The 21075-nt window shown below is 40.9% G+C and overlaps 1 protein-coding gene across 1 annotated transcript in view; it reads right to left on the reverse strand.

Moving 5' to 3' along the window:
* LOC132826282 (prolow-density lipoprotein receptor-related protein 1-like) overlaps window positions 1-21075 on the reverse strand; it is a 64103-nt gene that overhangs the window by 23075 nt on the left and 19953 nt on the right. The window contains exons 13-29 of the mRNA XM_060842063.1: window positions 19539-19680; window positions 18802-18945; window positions 15798-15923; window positions 14679-14801; window positions 12873-13244; window positions 11177-11296; window positions 10969-11085; window positions 9521-9637; window positions 9314-9439; window positions 8183-8354; window positions 7698-7922; window positions 6180-6298; window positions 5962-6101; window positions 2834-2975; window positions 1705-1851; window positions 1100-1222; window positions 83-205 (exon numbers count right to left, since the gene is read on the reverse strand). Coding sequence (XP_060698046.1) covers window positions 83-205; window positions 1100-1222; window positions 1705-1851; window positions 2834-2975; window positions 5962-6101; window positions 6180-6298; window positions 7698-7922; window positions 8183-8354; window positions 9314-9439; window positions 9521-9637; window positions 10969-11085; window positions 11177-11296; window positions 12873-13244; window positions 14679-14801; window positions 15798-15923; window positions 18802-18945; window positions 19539-19680 — 2578 coding nt within the window. The remainder of the gene's footprint in view (window positions 1-82; window positions 206-1099; window positions 1223-1704; window positions 1852-2833; window positions 2976-5961; window positions 6102-6179; window positions 6299-7697; window positions 7923-8182; window positions 8355-9313; window positions 9440-9520; window positions 9638-10968; window positions 11086-11176; window positions 11297-12872; window positions 13245-14678; window positions 14802-15797; window positions 15924-18801; window positions 18946-19538; window positions 19681-21075) is intronic.

Here is a 21075-nt window from a genome sequence, read left to right on the forward strand (position 1 = left end):
TCCTAGCTTCTGCAGTTCAGGGTTACCTTTGCCTGCTTGAGGAAGCTGGAGCAATTTTTTTTTAAAATTAAACTGGACTTACCACAATCCTCCTCATCACCACCATTGTCACAGTCCTTTTCACCATCACATCTCCAAGAGACAGGAATGCATTGGGATGATTCCGGGCCACAGCTTATTTCATGGAGTTGGCACATTTTCACATCTGAAAAAAAAACACTAGGTCATAAGAATTTAGACAAATCAAAAATACCAAAGGGATTTGAAAAGCAAAAATCACAGCAAAAGCCAAGCTTCTGGTGCAGATTGTTATCAAAGTGCCATTACCAACAAAGGCAACATCTTGGAAGACCCATCAAGATTTGATAGATTACTGTTGGCCTCATTTCTACACAGATAGGATTCTGACCTGGACAGTAAACAAATTAAGTTGCAATCCAAAAAACAATGAACAGTTGCAGCGGAGATCAAACTGCTGGAGAAGCCAAGGGAAAGCAGAAGTTGTCCCTGGACTCAAAACATTTACTGTGCTCCCTCCAGAGGCCGTCAGACCTGCAGAGTTTTTCTAGCAATTTGATTTGAAAACTTTGATTCATAAATACTGGAAGTTATAACTCAGTTTGGCAAGTCTCAATCTGACAGCTGACTGACCCAGATATTGAACTTAGTCATTTGAAAGCTCTACATTGCAGTATGTCACCTGCCGTAACAAAGTTAATGTTACGTTATATAGGTGTGCCAAATTCTGCATTCATTTAGCAGAAATAAAAAAAGTTGAAGTCTAATGCTTTGAGGCAATTCATTAAGCAAAACAAAAAACCAGAAGAGCCAAGACTGTACAGGTGATTCTTCTACAAGATGGTTGTTTTGTGCAATCCCACGTAGAAAAATCATGCTTTAGAAAAACACTTGTGTTAACAATGTAAAGCACATTTCAGTCAACATATTAGAAGTTCACTTTATAAAGAACATTCCCAGTCAATTGGGTTAGTGATTGTTCTGATAAAACATCTTTCATCTAATAATCTGTAGAAAACGTATTCCCATTACCGAGATGAATTAAATGCAATCACTCCATTCAGAAACCATGGATACTTACGACATATTCCAGGGCTTTCATCAGATCCATATTTACAGTCAGCATTACCATCACATAACCATCGTCCAGGGATGCATTTCCCACTTGGGCACATAAACTCCGATGGCTTACAGGTCACATTACCTAACAATTATAAACCAGAGTCTTAAAAACTTAGAGCACAACCAGGCTACCAGAAGCAAATTTATGATAAACAGATCAAGCAAGTTTGCAGAAAACTCCTGTTGCTGTTGCTTTGCTAGAAGCTGCTAGCAATGTTTTTGCCATCTTTGGTAAAAGCTGGATCAAGGATCTGGTCTACAGAAGGATTCTACATAAAGTAAAAAGTCATGCTAAATACTTCGACTGAGACAAAGTCAAGTCTCCCAAGAAGGTGCAAACTGAAGACGTACAATGTTTGAAAGTTTCTTACTGAGCTTCAACATTTTATTTATTCCATCAATTCATTAGAACTGTCCACAGATTGCGACCAGGATTTTGATTAAGAAATGAGAGTAGACTTCTGAATGAGTTAATGTTTTCTGAATGAGCTATTTATACCATGTCACTTGTCCTCCAGGCCATATATTTCTTCCTTCAAAAGAATTCTGCAAAATTACATGTACCTGTTTTACAGTACCACCCATCCTCTAGTATCATTCCAGGTGGACATATGCAGGTAGATCTCTTGGAAAAGCTGCTAACTTGAGGAGCAGGTACACACATGTATTCACAACTTCTTTTTTTAATATCTACATCACACCAGTTCCTTCCTGCAGATGAAAAAAGTTTAAAGTCAAGAGATGTAAAATTGAATGTTAATCAATGTAGACTACAAACTTAAACAACCACTTGTCACAAATTCAATGAATATCCCCAAAACAGGGGACAAGTGAACTAGATGAGCTCTGCAGCAATGATAAATTTTCCAGATTTAACAATTGAAATTTAAACAATTGCTGCAGGAGATTTCAACCCATGCCATTAGCGATAGTCCATGTCTGGATTGCTCATCAACTCATTACTGCTATGCCACAAGCTTTGGTCCCTCATGGAAACTATTTCAATAGAGGCAGTTTAAAGAAGGTTTAAAATGGATAGCCCCTAGTTTTGAGACTCTAATCACTGGGAGTTAAGAATGAGGGTCAATGATCTCATTGAAACATAATTGGATTCTTAGGGGCATTGACTGGGTAAATGCTGAGGTTTCCCCTCATGGGACCTGAGGGTGCAGTCTCAGAACAAAGGGGTGTCAAACTAAGACTGTGAAACACCAATTCCTTCAAGGAGCTGTCTTTGAAACTGGGATCCCACATCTGTGGCAGGTTCTCTGTTTACATTCAAGGCAGAATTAAACTCAAAATCAGGAGGGGGACAAAAGCTATGGAAAATGCAGGAAGTGGACATAGGAGTACGAGATCTGCATGATCCTGTCAATTAGTGGATTAGGCTGGAGGAGCTGAATGGCCTCCTGCTCCTTACCTTCATGAAAAGGTTTTATAACTTGTGTTGCATTGACAACTTCCATTGGAGAGATGCTGGCGATATTGTTGCATTCTCTCCACAACAATAGTAAAATAGCACCAAAAACCAATGAACAGTGCCCATTCTTCCTGTCCCATGATTCTTGGAGACACTGGTTAAGCTTTACAAAATTAGGTCAACAAAGCAAAAGCCAAAAGTCTAGTCTAGATATTAAAAGAGGAAAACAGCTTTTATACAAAACTCATCTCTACAAAGACAGCCAAATCTTACCCGATGGCTGCACCAACTCATGATAAATAATGAAATCTCTAGGTCCATTCAGATTAGAAACCAGAGTTACAAGATTTCCTCCAGTGAACTTGTTGGCTTCATGAATAGCTTCATTTTCATCATCAATCCAGAAGACACTATCCTGAAACAGAAATAATTTCTGCTCATTAACCAAAGTCATTCTAATGACTTTTGCCCTCTGCTCCACCCCATAAAGTTGGGCAAGATGGGGGAAGTTGAAACCCTTGTGCAGTTGGTTGATATTTTACATCAAAAGTCATTGTAGGTTCAATTGCTTTTGAAGATGAAAAGTATCTGCAGAATCCCAAATAATCTGAGGTCTAGCATCAGTGGGTCTGGGTGAAGGACCCTACTGTTGCAGTGCACGTAGCAGCAATATGGTGTGGGAGGGGGGGGGGGGGGTGTGGGTGTGGAAATGGAGGTCCTCCAGTTGTTCCTCCAACCTGGTGAGGCACCAGCGAGTTCACGTCCCATTGCAGGGGGATTGAAAGTGCAATGGTCGAGTGCCATTATCAACTGGCCCATCAACCCAGTTTGGGGGTATTCCCAGGTTTGAATCCTGTGGCGGTGGATGGTGGAATTAAAATTTAGTCAGAAACCTGGAGTTCAGAATCTAAAAAATTTAATGAGTGCACTTTTCCTTCATTCAATGCTGTACTGAGCTTTGCAAACACCGCTGTGATGAAGTTTTGACGTTAGCTTCTGTCTGAATTCTGTAAACATTCAACATGACCTCGGTGATAGTCAAACTCCGTGAAAGCTGAAGATATGTCGAGGACCAGAGGATGAGGGGATAACTGGAGTTTCCCCCAGTCTTTGGGCTCGAGAGTGAGATAAGGAACACTAAGGCAAGCATCTGTACAATGTTTCAATACTCTTTGCATTGAGGCATCTGGCTTAATGAGTCAATCCTGCAGGATTTAAGAGTAAGAGATCCTTTCTTTGCTCTTGCTAACAATTGAGAGTCAAGTAGATTTAATTTCCACTACAGGGGAATCCCCCTCTGATTTATTCACGTCCTTTTAATGGAAGGAAATGGATTCTCAGTCATTCCAGCTGCATCCTTTACCTGGTCTGGCCTACATGTGACTGCAAACCCACAGCAGGCTGGTTGACTCTACACTGCACCCCCTGGCAAATGAGTGGGGAGAAACTTACTTGGAGACAGGGTACAGGTTGAAATTGCTGAGTGAATTGCTCCAGGTGAAGGCTGTACCAAGGATCAATTACAAAAAAAAAGGGACAACTCGCTGCTGACCAATAGTAAAAGAAATGAGGTGGGGGGGGGGGGGGGGGTAAGGGGTGTGGGTGTGACCTTGAGCTATTTAAGCAGCAGCTACATTTACTACACCTTTTTGCTAGGGGGATCAGAGGCTGTAACAAAAGTTGGGTCACAATAAAAGGTTACCTAAACTTAGTCTCTCATTCCCCATGAGAGACTGATTAGCAAGGTTAGATCATACTGAATACAAAGGAGAACTAACTGTTTGGATACAGAACTGGCTCAAAAGCTAGAAGACAGAGGGTGGTGGTGGAGGGTTGTTATTCAGACTGGAGGCCTGTGACCAGTGGAGTGCCACTAGGATCAGTGCTGGGTTCTCTACTTTTCATCACTTGCATAAATGATTTGGATGCGAGCACAAGAGGTACAGTTAGTAAGTTTGCAGATGACACCAAAATTGGAGGTGTAGTGGACAGTGAAGAGGGTTACCTCAGATTACAACAGGATCTGGACAAGATGGGTCAATGGACTGAGAAGTGGCAGATGGAGTTTAATTCAGATAAATGTAAGATGCTGCATTTTGGGAAAGCAAATCTTAGCAGGACTTATCCACTTAATGGTAAGGTCCTAGGGAGTGTTGCTGAACAAAGACGTTGGAGTACAGGTTCATAGCTCTTTGAAAGTGGAGTTGCAGGTAGATAGGATAGTGAAGGCAGTGTTTGGTATGACCAATAAAGGAAAGCAGAGTATTGAGTACAGGAGTTGGGAGGTCATGCTGCGGCTGTACAGGACATTTAGGCCACTGTTGGAATATTGCATGCAATTCTAGTCTCCTTCCTATTGGAAGGATGTTGTGAAACTTGAAAGGGTTCAGAAAAGATTTACAAGGATGTTGCCAGGGTTGGAAGATCTGAGCTACAGGAGGGGCTGTTTTCCCTGGAGCAGAGGCTAAGGGGTGACCTTCAGACAGACAGAGACAGACAGAGACAGACAGAGACAGACAGAGACAGACAGAGACAGACAGAGACAGACAGAGACAGACAGAGACAGACAGAGACAGACAGAGACAGACAGAGACAGACAGAGACAGACAGAGACAGACAGAGACAGACAGAGACAGACAGAGACAGACAGACTTTTCCCTGGGGTCAGGGAGTCCAGAACTAGAGGGCATAGGTTTAGGGTGAGAGGGGAAAGATATAAGACCTAAGGGGCAGCTTTTCTTTTTAAATATACACACAGTGGTATGTGTATGGAATGAGCTGCCAGATGAGGAGGAGTCTGGTACAATTGCAACATTTAAGAGGCATTTGGAGGTATAGGAATAGGAAGGGATTGGAGGGATATGGGCCAGGTGCTGGCAGGTGGGATTAGATTGGGTTGGGATATCTGGTTGACATGGACCGAGGGGTCTGTTTCCATGCTGTACATCTCTATGACGACTCCACGACTCAGTAGAGATATAGGGAACAGATGGCAGAGAGACATTGCATCCAACTGAATAGGGGTTTCAGTTCCACACAAAGGAGGAACTGCAGATATCAGTTAGCCTGAAAGCAAGAGGGTCAAAACATTTTTGAACTAGGATATTACTTCATAGGATTCTAAGTATCAAGCAACTGCAGCTTTGTGCATATCCCAGGTAAAAATGAAACTTTCCACAATTGCTGCACACTTTCTAGAATTATAACAAACATCTTGTTTTATGGATCTAAGTAAACCTGTTGTGCTTCATGTTATAGTATTACCTCCCTGGATAGGAGAGGTCATGAGAAGGTGGAAATTCACCACAATGGACATACCAGTTCCTCACGTTCAGTATTCAACATTCTGCAGGCAAGGTGTGGGGTCTTTTAAAGATGCATTTTTAAACATTTCATCTCACCTGAAATACTGAAACAGCAAATGAATGAGCAAGGAATTCTTTTGACTGCAGGACTATCCTTCTATCCTGACCATTGAGATCAATACTTGACAACATGTGCAGCTTGGAGTCAATCCAATAGAGGCGGCTTTTCACGAGATCTAGAGGCAACAAAAACACTTGTTCAGTGCCTTCAATAACCAACCTTGAACAAGGTTTCAAGGGGAGTTATCACAAACCAAGTGCAATTCCATTTGGCTGCTGAATCCCTCCAGTGACAAGGAGCTGTCGACCCACTCCATTCATTCCGGATTTTTCTATCTTTGCTGGCTCACCACAGTCTGACCAGTAAACAAACCTTAAAAAAGACAAAAATAAAGACTGATGCAACCGGTGTTGGAGTTTTAATCATTGTACCGGGATACAACTGACTCACTAAAAAGCAATTCCTCCAATTTGAATACAAGTACGTTGGGGCTAGACATCATTGCAGACTGAACACAAGTCAACTAGTGAAAGTTCATTTCTTCATGGGATGCAGGTATGAATGAGTCCATTTATTTCCCATCCCTAATTTCCTTCAAAGTTGTGGTGAAGCAGTGACAGGAGCTCAGGAGTTTGACCAAGTGACTAAGCAACAGTTGTAATATTCCATTTGATTAACAAAAAATTTCTGCACAAGCTAAATTTAGAAGGATGCAAGTACAACCTCAAAGCCCAACTTTATAATCAGACAAAGATATGTAGAGAAGAGAGTGTGTTGGAGGAAGGCTGCATAAGGATTAGACAGGCTAGGACAGAATGGGCAAGTGCCAGATCGAATAGTGTGGGGAAGTGTGAGGTTATGCACTTTGCTGGGAAGAATAGAGACTACTTCTTCATAGCATGCCTTCCTACCTGCTATCTGAACCAGCAAGTGTATTCTAGACTATTGAAATGAATGCTAACATTTCAAGGGCAGAAAATGCATACTATTAAGGTTGTACTAGTCAAACCACATTTGGAACACAAATCAGCTTTGGGCACTGTACCTTAAGGATATGCTGACCTTGGAAGGGTTCCAAAGAAAGTTTAAAAGAATGATCTAGGGATGAAGGGCCTGTCACATGAGGAAAGGTTGCGTTTTGAATCATAGGGGTTGTGGAATTCATTGAGACAATACTAAATGGGCCTGGATGTGGAGAGTTTTCCACTGAAGGCATTGCCTGTGAAGGGACAACCCTTCGGAAGGGAAATGAGGACTTTCATTTGCCAGAGGCTGGTTAACCTGTGGAACTTATTGCCATTTGGAAGCCAAGTCATTACTAATTAAAAAAACTGTCCTAAATGTAGTCAAAGTGGAATCAAGGGTGAAGCTGGGAGGAGAACAGAAGTCGAGGCACATAGTCATCATCCAATGGTGGAGCAGAGTCAGTGGACCAAATGGCTTAATTCTGTTCCTATCTCATGGCAATTACATGTTTGGGAGAACATACCCAACTCCTGGCTTATGGAAGCCTGTAGATTTTCCAATGTTCATTATGTCCAACTGTACCACTTCCCATTTACATTCTTCAATTTCACATCAAAGCAGTATATCCAATAGTTTTTAAGTGTGCACGTGCATGAAGTTTGAAGAGTTAAGTTTAACATTGGAACTAGTTTGATAGATTAGCATTTACTGTGATTACCATGAGAACATTTGGTATAAAAAGTGAAATTTTAAGTCCAGTGCCAAATAAACTGAAACAATAACTAAAACTGAAGTAATACTGTACCCAGATAATGGATCAACTTCTATAGATGCTGGCTCTTTTAGGTCAGTGTTAAACAGAACGGTTCTTCTGGTTCCGTCAAGTGTTGCAACAGATATAGCTTTAGTACTCCGATCAGTCCAGTAGATGTGTTTGTAAATCCAGTCAACAGCAATCCCCACAGGGGTGTCGAGATCTTGGACTACCACAGATGGGCCAGCTTGGTCTTGCAATCCATTAATGGACATGCTAAAACAGGATGATAGGATTAGTTACCTTTAGCTGTCACTTCATCTTTATACAACAGAAATGAAATTGAAGACTTATAATAGTAAAACCTCAAAACCTCAAGCAACTTATGACAGTGTCAGTATTTTCAAGGTTACCATAGAAGCAGGTCTTCAAAAGCAAAATATTTAACTGCCACAGCAAATTAACAAGCCTTTGAGTTAGGATTTTAACAAAGTAGTCCAAGTTAGTTTTAGACTTAAATTCTTGCAGTGCTTCACCTGAAAATTGCCTGGTGTCCCACATCAGCCCAATAAATTCTTTGTTCAGCAATGTCAGCATCCAATGCTACAGCATTTCTCAACCGTACAGCCACCTGAGAATACTCATGGTGATGTAGTCCTAGTTTCCGGATGTCATGTCGATTAGTGAAGATCAAATAAGGTTCTTTCCCTACGTTAGCAAGAAACAGGTTAGAAAGCAAAACGCCAGTGAACTTCATTTAGGAAGAGAGGTCAACAATGTAGAAAGGTGGGTTTTCAAAAAGAAACTAAAATTAAGACTTCAGCTGACAAGCCTGGCAGCCATATTAAACAGTGTGCTGGACAGAGGACAAACATTTCAAGTGGCTCCAGGGCTTTTTGGGGGGAGGGGGGGCGCTGATTGAAAGTGGGACAGCTTGAAGAGATCTGATTGACTATACAAAAAACTGTGCCAGAGTTGCATGTGGGAGATGCTACATCAAAAAGCATCTAACAGGAGGACAGAGATTTAAAGCGATTTGTGGATTTTTTTTTAAAAAAAAAAGTTTTTCTAAAAAGAAGAATGAGTCATTAAGGTTTGAAATGCACTGTGTGGAAGGGGGAGGTAGAGGCAGATTCAAGAATCAGGCATTAGTGTATTGATTTTTTTTTTAAAAAACACGCACCCAAGGCTGTGAATAAAGTGGGAACTTGCTTGACTCTTCAAATGAGCAGCACGACCTACAGTAATCAAGACAAGGGCCCAATAGCCACCTTCTACACCATCACTACCTTTACCGAGGTGTTGGAGACAACATGAGGGAGTGTTAATGGAACACTGGAAAGGAGTGGAAATCACAGTAGTAATCTTAAAATGAGAGCAGAATTAAAGTTGACCAATCACCTATTCTTGCTCAATTGTAATGTCACCATATTTCAAATGCAACTTGAGATTTATATTTGAGGGAAGTGAGGTCAGTGTCTCCAGATCATAAATCTAAAGATACCTCAATGACAAAATTTACACTGACTAGCACAGATCCAACACAAAAGCTTAGCTGGTTACAGTGAAGTTTTCAGGGTCCAAGAAATGAAGCTTCCAAATAGGCAGAAACTTGGGTGGGCCAAAGAGTTTGAAAGTTTCTAATTTAAACAGTGGGTTGTACTTGCCAACTGCCTTGCAAATCCCATTAGCTGGATCCATATGATATCCTTGGTGGCATTCACACTTGTAGCTACCTTCCAAATTGATGCAAATTTGACTGCAGGTTTCAGGAATTTGACATTCGTCGATATCTGGACAAAAGTAGTTTAATGAGTTTTGCTTCAATCTTTAAAGGTGATCTCATTCTACATTAGCTGGATTTTGGAACTTACCTATGCAAGTCTGCTTAGACAGTTTAAAGCCTGCAGGACATTCACATTTGTAACCAATGATAAGATCAGTGCAGTTGTGAGAGCAGCCCCCATTATTCAGTAAACATTCATTCACATCTGAAAAGAAGAAATCCAGATGTCAATGCCTCCACTTGTTCAACCTTACTCCCAACAGTCATGCTGCTAGAATGCAACTGATTAATGGGAAAACGTCAAGGCATGTGCCTTTTTAAAAAAAAAGTGTTGACAGTAACAATTACACCAAAGCATAGTTTCTAAAGCATGATTTTTTTCAATAATGGTGATGGTTGCATTCTTGTGCAGCCCCACATTACAGAAGAATTATTACATGGCTAATGTTTATAGATATTCAAATCTTTAAGTTTTATATGCAAAAGTAAATCTGAGTTCCATTGTTCAAGGAGGAACAACTTGCTTAATTAACCAATGTTTTAGTTGGGATCTTAAAAATTGAGAGCACATAAATGCTTAGAGGAGCATCTGAGTGCTATTTAAATAACCTAGGAACAAAATTATACACTGGCCTTTTCTTTGAGCTCAGGCTAGTTTAAAAAAAAGCACAGCATGCCCAAAAATCATTCAGCTAAAGAATCGTCAATCTAATCCAAGTCAGGGACAGCTTGAATTGCTCAAACTGATTTCCCAGACAGAAATTAGATAACCTGAAAATTTGAACTTCAGGGATCAACTCTAGACAAGAGAGTGTAGGATAGTGTGCCAGATCAGCACCAGACATACCCAAAAAAGGGAGATGGCAACCTGATGAGGTTACCAAACAGACTGCTTGTGCTATTGGAGGTACAAATGCACTCAGTGGGCTAAATGATGAACTGATCAAAATCTAAGCTCTGCAGTCTAGTCGTTGAAAGTAGACAATTAAAAATACTAACAGGAGGTGACTCCACAAGTTATTCATAAAGATGGGGCAAGTCCAGCATTGGTGCAAAGGTCAGACTAAAACAGGTGTCTCTGCACCTTCACCACATTTCCCAGCAAAGACAAGACAATGGTACAGCAGCCAAATCTAAAATAAGTCAGCAATTCCAAAAACTAGCAAACCTGCTGGGCACCAAAAAGAAACAAAGTGCAGTTTGGGGGAAAGTAAAATTCTCCATTTAAGCTAGTATTAGCATTAAAAAGGCAACTTAGATAGCAAATCAGTACACAAGTCTATGGTATCACTTCCCCAAGGAATTCCTGAGTCCTGGCTAATTGATAAGTTTTTTTTGGTGAGTAAACTGACCACATTTACAAAGTGTGCAAATGGCTAAAATGGTTTAATCAACTTAAAAGAAAACAGTGCAAGGCTGAGACCAAAAGGAGGCAGCCAGTACAAGTTAGATCACAAATCAGATTAGAAATTAGCAATTATGTTCACAAAACCAGAACTCCAAGGATGAATTCATGATCACCAGTTAAACACTTACTGCATCCTTTAATGGGCTCATCACTCCAGTCCTGGCAGTCTTGATGTTGGTTACACACTAAAGATATGTTTATGCATTCACCACTTTGGCATTTGAAGTCATTGAATCCTGTACACTCTAATGCAGAAAAAGGAGAGAGAGTGAAACAATAAGAGGTCTGAAGCCTGAAACATGGACTGTTCCTGTAGCCAGATACTATAAAACCTACCACTCTCACAGTTGGCCTCATCACTTCCATCAGTACAGTCCCAAACTCCATTACACTTTATGTTTCCAGGAAGACAAATACCATCACAGTGGAAAGTGTCTGGTTTACAGACTAGAGGAGCTAAAAACAAAGACAATGTTCCTTGTTTTACTACAGAAATATTTTCAGTATGAATGCTGATTTGTCCAAGCATTAAATACATTTCTGGCAGTAAATTTACCAAATTTACTTGACAATGAGATTTTGTTTTGAAGGCACCAATAGCCTTAGTTATTTTCACACAAGCTATCCTGACCAAGAGATCAGTTGAAGTCCCTCCCCCTCCATTTGCACAAGGAACTCAAATGCAGAATGGCAACTCATTTGACAAGCTGTACTTGCTGAATTCTCCAACACAGATAGGATATCCCTAAAATCCTGATGTAGCAATCTGTATAAAAGAAGTTTTAAATAAATTGTGAAGCAATTCCAATTGTCCATTTAAAAATGGAGTCACATGAGAATGAAATGCTGATCTACAGATCCCCAGTTGAAGCCACGCTTGAACTCTAGTTGAACAACAATTTGGATCAGCTGAGGATGTTGATCGAAAACTTAAAAAGCACCCTCCAGTTTGGCATGAAGTGAGCTAATTAAGAGCCAAATATTTGATGCAGAACTAAACTCAACTTTAGGCTACTGTATTATCCAATCACAAGGGATAAACTCAGATTTCTCCAGTTTCTTCATTTCCCCTCCCCCCACCTTGTCTCAGTCAAATCCCTCGAACTCAGCACCACCTTCCTAACCTGCAATTTTCTTCCTCACCTCTGCCCCCACCCCAGCTTATCACCCTCACCTTAACCTCCTTCCACCTATTGCATTTCTAATGCCCCTCCCCCAAGTCCCTCCTCCCTACCTTTTATCTTAGTCTGCTGGACAAACCTTCCTCATTCCTGAAGGGCTAATGCCCAAAACGTCTACTCTCCTGTTCCTTGGATGCTGCCTGACCTGCTGCGCTTTTCCAGGAACACTTTCAGCTCTGATCTCCAGCATCTGCAGTCCTCATTTTTTTCCTACTGTATTATACAGTACAGTATCCAAGACTGATAACTGGAAGTGTGCAGATAGTGCCAAACTCCAGTTGAAAAGGTGAATCAGTGTCATTATTAGAGTATAATCTTGATGGCTCTAACTTCAATGCACACCTTAAGCAAAACTTCAATGAGGTTGAGATGGCAGAGACCCCCAATCTAACTCTTTGCAGTGATTTGGATTTCAAAAACTGGTCAATGGCATGAAAATTTAACTCCGGTTTTGGACAAGAGGAACAAATGCATTATACACGAATAGATTTAGTCTAGGTAACTGCTCAGTTAGTTGGAGATTTAATGAATTTGAGAGAAAGGGGAATTACTCCATTGCATTAGTGTAATAACCAACTCCTTTCAGATTTAAAATAACTATCATTGGGAACAAAATCAGAGCCAAAACACCAGCAAGAAAAACACTGACTAGAGATGGTAGAAATCTAAAGCCACCCAAAGATTTGTAAAAACGAAAATCAGACTGCAGGAAAAAAAAAGTGTCTTGAGATCACAAAATGGTGAACGAAGGAAGTCCGTTCTCAAGTTACAATCTCCCTTCAATCAATCGTTATTCTTCGTTGAGATGCGCACACACACACAAAGTGTAAAGGGCAAAACTGATAACTTACGACAATTTATTTCATCACTGCCATCCTTACAATCTGTATCACCATCACAGTACCATTTACTGTGAATGCATTCACCAGAGCGACACTGAATGTCATCAGGAGAGCAAGTTGCAGGAGGAAGAGTGATGTGTTTACAGTGGTCTGGAGATTCATCAGACTGGTCAGCACAGTCAGCATGGCCATCACACATCCAACCCAGGGGAATACATTTAGAATCATTGCAATGAAACTCCTGTGGGTGACAGATAGATGGAGCACAGTTTCTTTCATCACTTCCATCATTGCAGTCATAATCCCCATTGCAGACAAAGGCTCGGGAAACACATCTACCATTGGAACAAGTAAACTCTCCTGGACTGCAAGTGAGGTTACCTGGGGGGGGGGGAGAAAAAAAAAAGTATTTATACTGACTTCATAATCAATGCATAACCATTGGGTATAGTGTATTGCAATCTCCAAGTTTAGTACATGTTGGACCAACGATTCCTTACAAGACTCATTAGGTTATGTAAAAATTACTAGCTCAAGTTAAGAATTTTAATTCTTAATCAATAGTCCCTTCTCTTCCAAACAAACAATCTACAAAAACAACCCTGGCCCACCTCAATCTAGGTAATGAAACCAATTGTTTGGTGACTGAAGTCCAGTGAGGGAGGAGAAAGATGCTCAAGTGGCAAACATAAAGCTCTTAGCCACCCTCAGTCTATTGGAGCAGGGATGTGGGAAGGGGGAATCCATGCTCACATCCTAGAGAAATGTTTGGAACAAACTTGCCCTGGATCTAGTGCAAGGTGATTTCAGCTATTTCCTCAAGTGTTGGACTTAATCAAATGGCTCTGAATTCTGAATAGAAGGGCAAGTGTTCTGCACACCCATGCAGACTAGTGCACCCCAGTGACAATGCACTAAGCAGTTCAGGCAAACGGACCCAGATCCTGCATCAGGTAGTGGGTGAGCAGCACTGGTGAGAAAAAAAAAGGTGCTGAGAGCTACTGCTATGGGATGTCATCTCCCCACGGGCAGGGGATGGGAAGTATGAAACAGAGGGCCACTAGTGAAAGTGGAAGTCAGAGCCAAGGATCCCTGACTAAAAGTCAAGGATTTCAGGGAAGAGAGAAATGAAAAGGAGGGTTGGGGGTCAGAAATCAAAAGTTAGTCTCAGCAACTAATTTATTCCAAGTGTTGATTTCAGCCTGTTCATTTCACTTTTTGGAAAGGAATAGAAAGAGACTAATTTCATTAAAACACCTTTTAAAAACAGATCTACTTTGTACGATGCATTTGTTTTTCTAAGATCACATTTCCTAATGTGGAAACAGGTCCTTCGGCCCAACAAATCCATAGACCCTCTGAAGAGTAACCCACCCAGACTCAGCTCCCTCTGCCTAATGCATCTAACACTATGGCCAATCCATATGGCTGGCAATCCTTTGTATTGTGGGAGGAAACTAGAGTACCCAGGATACCCACACAGACACTGAGAACAGGCAAATCCCACACAGACAGAGTCAGAGGCTGGAATCTAACCTGGGCCCCAGATGCTGGAGGAGTGCGCCAACCACTGAGCCATGTGCTGCCCATTAAAATGGAAGTTCTCTTCCCCTCCCCTCCCACCCCCCGATCTTAAATCTCATTATGTACATCTTTGTTTATGAGCAGTACAGGCAGATCATAGTAAGCAAAGCTTTTCACTGTACTTTGGTACACATGACAATGAATCCCATAAAATCAGTTCTGGGACAATGTTCACTCATTTGCAGAGTGTGGACACAAATTAAAAATCTAATTGTCACATTGTTGACCTACCACAATTCTCTTCATCACTGCCAGTATTACAGTCCTTTTCCCCATCACATTTCCAAGTCTCAGGAATACACTGAAGGGAGCCGGGGCCACAGCTAATTTCATTCATATGACAGATACTGGTGTCTAAAAAAAAGATCAATTTTAAGAACAGTTATATCATAAATTTTCAAACATGCAGATTAGGCACATCAATATAAAAAGATTTACTAATGATGGGACAAAAACAAGTATTCGTATGTAGAGGTCAGATTTGCATTCCAACACATTGACAAGCCCATTTTTCCAGCAAAAAAAAAACGCAGACAATTCCAGTCATGTAATGTTGATACTACTTGTTTCAAAAGAACATTGGGAAGTATAACTGGTGGTGTTTGACAGGTAGTATTACCAGCTGGGGGAAGAGAACATGTCAAGTTGGTTTGAGAAGATTTGTAGCTCAGGTTGGGGTTCTGGTAGCTTGCTCACTGAGCTGGACTGTTTGTTTTGAAGGAACTTTTCAGCTTAACGAGCAAACTTACAAAAGATAGTAAGCAGGCAAATCAGTGTTTCATACAGTACTGAGCAGGTTCAGTTTTAGTTTCCATTGATCTCATAAGAGTAAAGAAATTTATAAATGACAAATAAAATTCCTTCTTAATTTAAAACCCTAAGTTAGAGATGACATTTGAGCAAAAAAAAAAACACTTAGCATCCATCTTTTCATCTATTTCAATATGGCAGTGAAAAATTTAATTCAGTTGCTGCATTCATTAGCAAAGTGTAGCACTCAGGTTACAAACAGTTCAAAAGAGATTGTGTTGTACTGTAGAAACCACCCCTTATTTCCACTTCAATTGAGCACTGGTAAAAAGGAAGCCACGGACAACCCATAAGTACTTAAGGAATCAGATAGCAGCAATGAATGAGAACAATTCAAAAGTGACATTTAAAAACTAAATTCATTAAATATTGTACAATTAAGATTAAGCAGACTAGTGTCTAAAATTGAAGTCAGATGCAGTGAAATGTTATAATAGTTTGTAGTGAAATTTGATTAAATCATTAGTGTTTCACCTTCACAATTGAAGGTATCACCACCCAAGTGGTGCAAGAACAATACACTAAGTACAAGATACTTACGACATATGTCAGAGGCTTCGTCAGATCCATCTTCACAATCAGCCATGCCATCACACTGCCATTTACTGGGCACACATTGTCCATCATGACAGATGAAATCTGATGCTTGACAGGTAGTATTACCAGCTGGGGGAAGAGAACATGTCAAGCTCTATTCAGATGGCTACAAATTGTGTACGGCTGTACATCTTAACCAGCAGTGTGACAACACTGCTCTTTTAATGAAGTTTATTCCCCCTCAGGAGAAAGACCAAAAAGTCTGGGGTTAAGTGTTTTTAGGACCAGTTTGATTATAGCTAACATACTGCCTCAAGCTAAAGGCTAAGTGCAAAAGTATTTTAAACAGTGGAAGGGGTGCAGCCAGTCCTCCCAGGTCATCTTTTCTTTGGCCTGGCTATACACAAAGCAGGAGAAAGTGAGGACTACAGACACTGGAGACTACCAATGGAGTGTGGTGCTGGAAAAACACAGCCGGTCAGGCAACATCCAAAGAGCAGGATAGTCATTCCTGATGAAGGGCTTTTGCTCAAAACGTCAACTCTCCTGACCGGCAGTGCTTTTTTCCCCAAGCACCCAACACTATTCACAAAGCAGCCAGGCAGTTGAAACAGCTGGTGGATCCAAAGAAGCAGGGAGCCCGACAGCTCTCCTGTAAGCCCTGGTGTTTGATGTTACCTTTTGTACCAAGGGATTTTTAAAATGGAGATTGTTTCAAGTATTTGGAATAACATTACATTGGGATGATCTGTTGGAATTTCAGATAGGTTATTTGGTATTCCATTCTCTCATTTCCCATTTTGTTTAAAAACACTTACAAGACTGCTGAATGAAAATGCTTTGACCAGCTGCATCTCTCCTGGCATACCCATGTTGTTACACTTGCTCTAAACTAGCAAAGTTGGTCTGGGCCATTTCTTGGCAATGAGGGGGTCTGGCCATAAACACCAAGTCAAAAAAAAAATTGACCTTAAACTGAACTGAACTTTCCAACCCTCCTAATACAGACTTCAGCTTGCCTCAAAAAGAATTTTTTTCTGCTTTACCAAGATGAGACTTTCCAAATGTGGAGTTTGAAATTTGTTAGTTTTAGTATTGGGTAGATTGTCAAAGAGAAGTGCTTGGCTTTAAATAACCAGCTGAATACACAAGTAACCCATTTAGAGGAGATAGAAGTAGAAGGGATGAGTTTAAAACAGGTAGTTACTTAGCTGGAGAAATTGGGAGGAGAGATAATTAACTCAAACCAGAAGCCCAGAGCAGATGGTTGACAAACAGAGGGCAGGTAAGTCAATCCTGGTTTGATTGGGATGGATAGTCTTTACTATTGCCTAGTTTGAAACTAATGTAGAATTTACAGCAGGCTTGCCTCATTACAGAAAGTATCAAGCAAATTTGTTTGCATTAAAAATAAACTAGCACAGGATTTATTGTTAGGTGGTTTCAGGTTTTGCAGATGTGGGCAACATTTGTTACCCATCCTTAATTACCCTAAAACAGTAGCTTATTGCCCTGACTTTGCTGACCATAATCACTCACTGGGTCTGGAGTCCCATGGAGACAGACCAGGCAAGGATAGCAGATTGAATCTTTCAAACAGATAGTGAGTGGATAGGTTTTTGTAGGAAGTGGTAGTTTCATGTTACTGAGGTTAGCTTGATATCCCTAAAATTTGTCAAATTAGGGATTCCAAATGCACATTGGTGTTACTGCTACAAGTTGTATCTTCAGACAGCTAATTAAACCAGATGTCATGTCTTGTGTTATCATGTAATTAGATTGAGGACTATTTTAGGAATAATGCTGGATATTAGCCTCTATATGCAGATGTTCTTTTGCTTTCACACTGCTACTCATGCCTAGTAAGGCATCATTCCATGACATCCTACGTTTTCAGACACTGAAAAAACCCTCAAAACAAACATGCAGGGAAAGTACAAAAAAAAGATTGTTAGTGGGATAAGCTGAATTCTAGCATTAGATCAAGTTTGTAGGATGTCAGCCATTTGGCCCACTGAAACGGATCTCAATCTTCAGCTTTTCCCCATAAAGTTTAATCAGCATGGGGTTTAAGGTTAAAAATCTCAGCCTTTAAAGTTTACTCAGCCCCTACAGTCCTTGGTGGTAAGGAATTCCAGATTCACCACCCTTCAGAAATTCATCCTCACTGATGTCAAATGGTTGGCCCTTGATCATCAATTCTCCTACATTTCTCCCCCCCCCCCCCACCTCAGTCATCTCAAAAAATCTTGTACATTTCAATTTAAAAAAAAAATCAGTCTTTTAGATAGTAGTCATAAGACAATACCTCTAACCAGGCTGGAACATTTTGGACTGTCATCGGTGCCGGTAAAATTTTCATTTGATTAAAAAAGGGACCAAAAGCTTTTCACAATTCATGTAATTTTTCACAAGTTCCCATTTTTAAATACTCTACTCAAAAGGTAGAAACATTCCACCTGCATTTATTACCCTAAACTTGGACGCTAGCTTTTACACAACTCCTAAAGCCCTCTGTGTAGCGGTCTGCAATCTTCCATCATTTAAAACAGTCAGCTTCTCTTCCTCCTGCCAAAGTGCACATTGCCCCACATTAAGTAATCTAAAAGCTGTCAGATGGAATATAATGTGGAAACAGGCCCTTCAACCCAAGTCCACACTGACCCTCTGAAGACCAACCCACCCAGACCCATTCCCCTATAAGCACCCCACACTACAGGCAATTTAGCATGGCCAATTCACCCAACCTGCACATCTTTGGACTGTGGGAGGAAACCCACAGACATGGAGGATGTGCAAACACCACAGACAGTTGTTTGAGGCAGGAAATGAACCAGGGTGCCTGGTGCTGAGAGGCAGCAGTGCTAGCCACTGAATTGCCCACGATATGTTGAGGAGTAATGGTAGACATCCTCTACTTCCCCACCCATTGTTTGGTGCCACCCTTATTTCCAGTTCTAGTCAGATTTATTTCTACCAGAGAAAAACAAACAAGACCACTATTTACCCAGTTCACACAATCCTCCATCCTTTAGTTTCATCCCAGTTGGACACAAGCAGGTGTACCTTGGCAATTGATTGATCGGTGGACCAGGAAGGCAGAGGTACCTACAGGCTCCACTTTCCAATTTCTCATTGCACCAGTTTTTACCTATCGAGACAATAATTTTCAATTCCGTAATAAGGCCACAACTGTTTCGATAAAAAAAAAAGGCTAAAAAAAAACTTTAGTCTATTGAATACAATATCTAAAAGGCTAGAAAGTGTCATTTTGCATTGTAAGTGGTTGCTAGTCAGATTCACATTGTGCACCAATTTGAAATGTCAAACAGGTAGAAGGAAAGCTCACTAGAAGCAAAGACAATTGGAGAAACCCAGCAGCATCTGTGGAGGGAAAGCAGGGTTAACCTGGAGAGTAGTGACCCTTCTTTACAGTTGGAGGAATTTCTGAAGCATCACTGGACATGGAGTTAAGTTTTCCTCCCACTGCCAGACCTGCTGAGTTTCTCCAAAAATGTTTTGTTTTTGACTTTCAACAAATGCAACTGGTTTTAAAATATGCATTAGATTCAGTAGATACAAGTTCTGAGCAGCAGATACAAGGCTAGTTCATATCGACAGCATTAACCAAACTTGGTCTTCAGTTATTGACAGTTTAAAATTACATCTTACAGTTCTACAACAAATACAGAGTCATAATACTAAACTCCAAAAAAAATCAAAGAGCAACATTAGATTCCCTACCAGATGGTTGTATTAAATCATGATAAATAATGACATCATGAGGTTGAAGAAGATTAGAAACTAAAGTCATGACATCTGTGCCTGTATATTTGTTGGCTCCAAAAATGGCTTCATTTCTTTCATCAGACCAGAATACATGATCCTGAAATAAGCAACAAAAATAAACTTCATACCCTCATGACAAAAACTTTGATCTGTTCTGCTAGGTGTTGTATATTAATATACAATAGGCAATAATACCCAATATGGTTTAGAGCAGCTCAGATGTCCCAGGATTGGCAGAAATAAAAGCAGGTGGGAGTTCACAACATTGATATTCTGGAGGTACATCTCATATCTGCCTGGAAAATTTCGATACAAATTCCAAGTCACTGCCAGGAAAATGGCAATTCCCTACCTCTCCATTCTGCTTTTCAACCCCAACAGCATCAGGAACATTGTTTCAACTAAAGCTACACATTAAAGGCTACTGCTCTAAAGCATTGATGGGTGGAGAACAAACAAACATTCCAAGGGAGGGAGGAAGGGAGGAAGGGAGGAAGGGAGGAAGGGAGGAAGGGAGGAAGGGAGGAAGGGAGGAAGGGAGGAAGGGAGGAAGGGAGGAAGGGAGGAAGGGAGGAAGGGAGGAAGGGAGGAAGGGAGGAAGGGAGGAAGGGAGGAAGGGAGGAAGGGAGGAAGGGAGGAAGGGAGGAAGGGAGGAAGGGAGGAAGGGAGGAAGGGAGGAAGGGAGGAAGGGAGGAAGGGAGGAAGGGAGGAAGGGAGGAAGGGAGGAAGGGAGGAAGGGAGGAAGGGAGGAAGGGAGGAAGGGAGGAAGGGAGGGTCAAAGGATTGCAGGAGAGGTAAACCCTTCTGACCTTCTTAAGGCTAGTCTCTAAAAAACAAAAACAGATTCCAGCTCCAAGTGACCCCTGATTCAGGCCATTATTATACATGTGGGTATGGCTGGGGACTACTCCAGGGTCTTGTTTGACCTGACCGATTTAGAGTGCCAGCTCATTTCCTGCACTCACCAAGTTACTAAGTCATTGTGAGCACTGACAAGACATTGATCCCAGAAATCTGGTCTTGTCCACCCTTTCCACATACGGAGATTTAGAGGCATGTCTAGCTTCGCATTCACACCACTATCATAACTGATACCTTTTTCCAAATGCAGTGCTCAAGAGTCAGGTACCACTTAAATTCCTTTTGTAAAAAACTGCTTAAAGGCCAAACAGTAGATAAACTGAAATGATGGATGTTAAAGGTTTCGCATTTGTGAAAATTGCAAGAGCTGGCTTTTTAGAACAGTTGAATGCTAAAAATTATAGGTTATGCAAAATACTATTTGGCCATTATTCTTCATAATGGAGCTTAAAAGAGGGAAACCAATAGCTGTACAACATTTCATATAGCGAAGTCAACATCAACATGCTTAAAAGGAAAAACTATTTTCACTTCAATGGCTCGAGCTGAGCTATTACATGAATGAGGTTTGTTGACCTAAAGCTTTGCTCATGATACAACTGCATTGCTTTCCAAGAGATTGATTGAATCA

The sequence above is a fragment of the Hemiscyllium ocellatum genome, chromosome 2 (assembly GCF_020745735.1).
Source record: "Hemiscyllium ocellatum isolate sHemOce1 chromosome 2, sHemOce1.pat.X.cur, whole genome shotgun sequence".
Lineage (NCBI taxonomy): Eukaryota > Metazoa > Chordata > Chondrichthyes > Orectolobiformes > Hemiscylliidae > Hemiscyllium > Hemiscyllium ocellatum.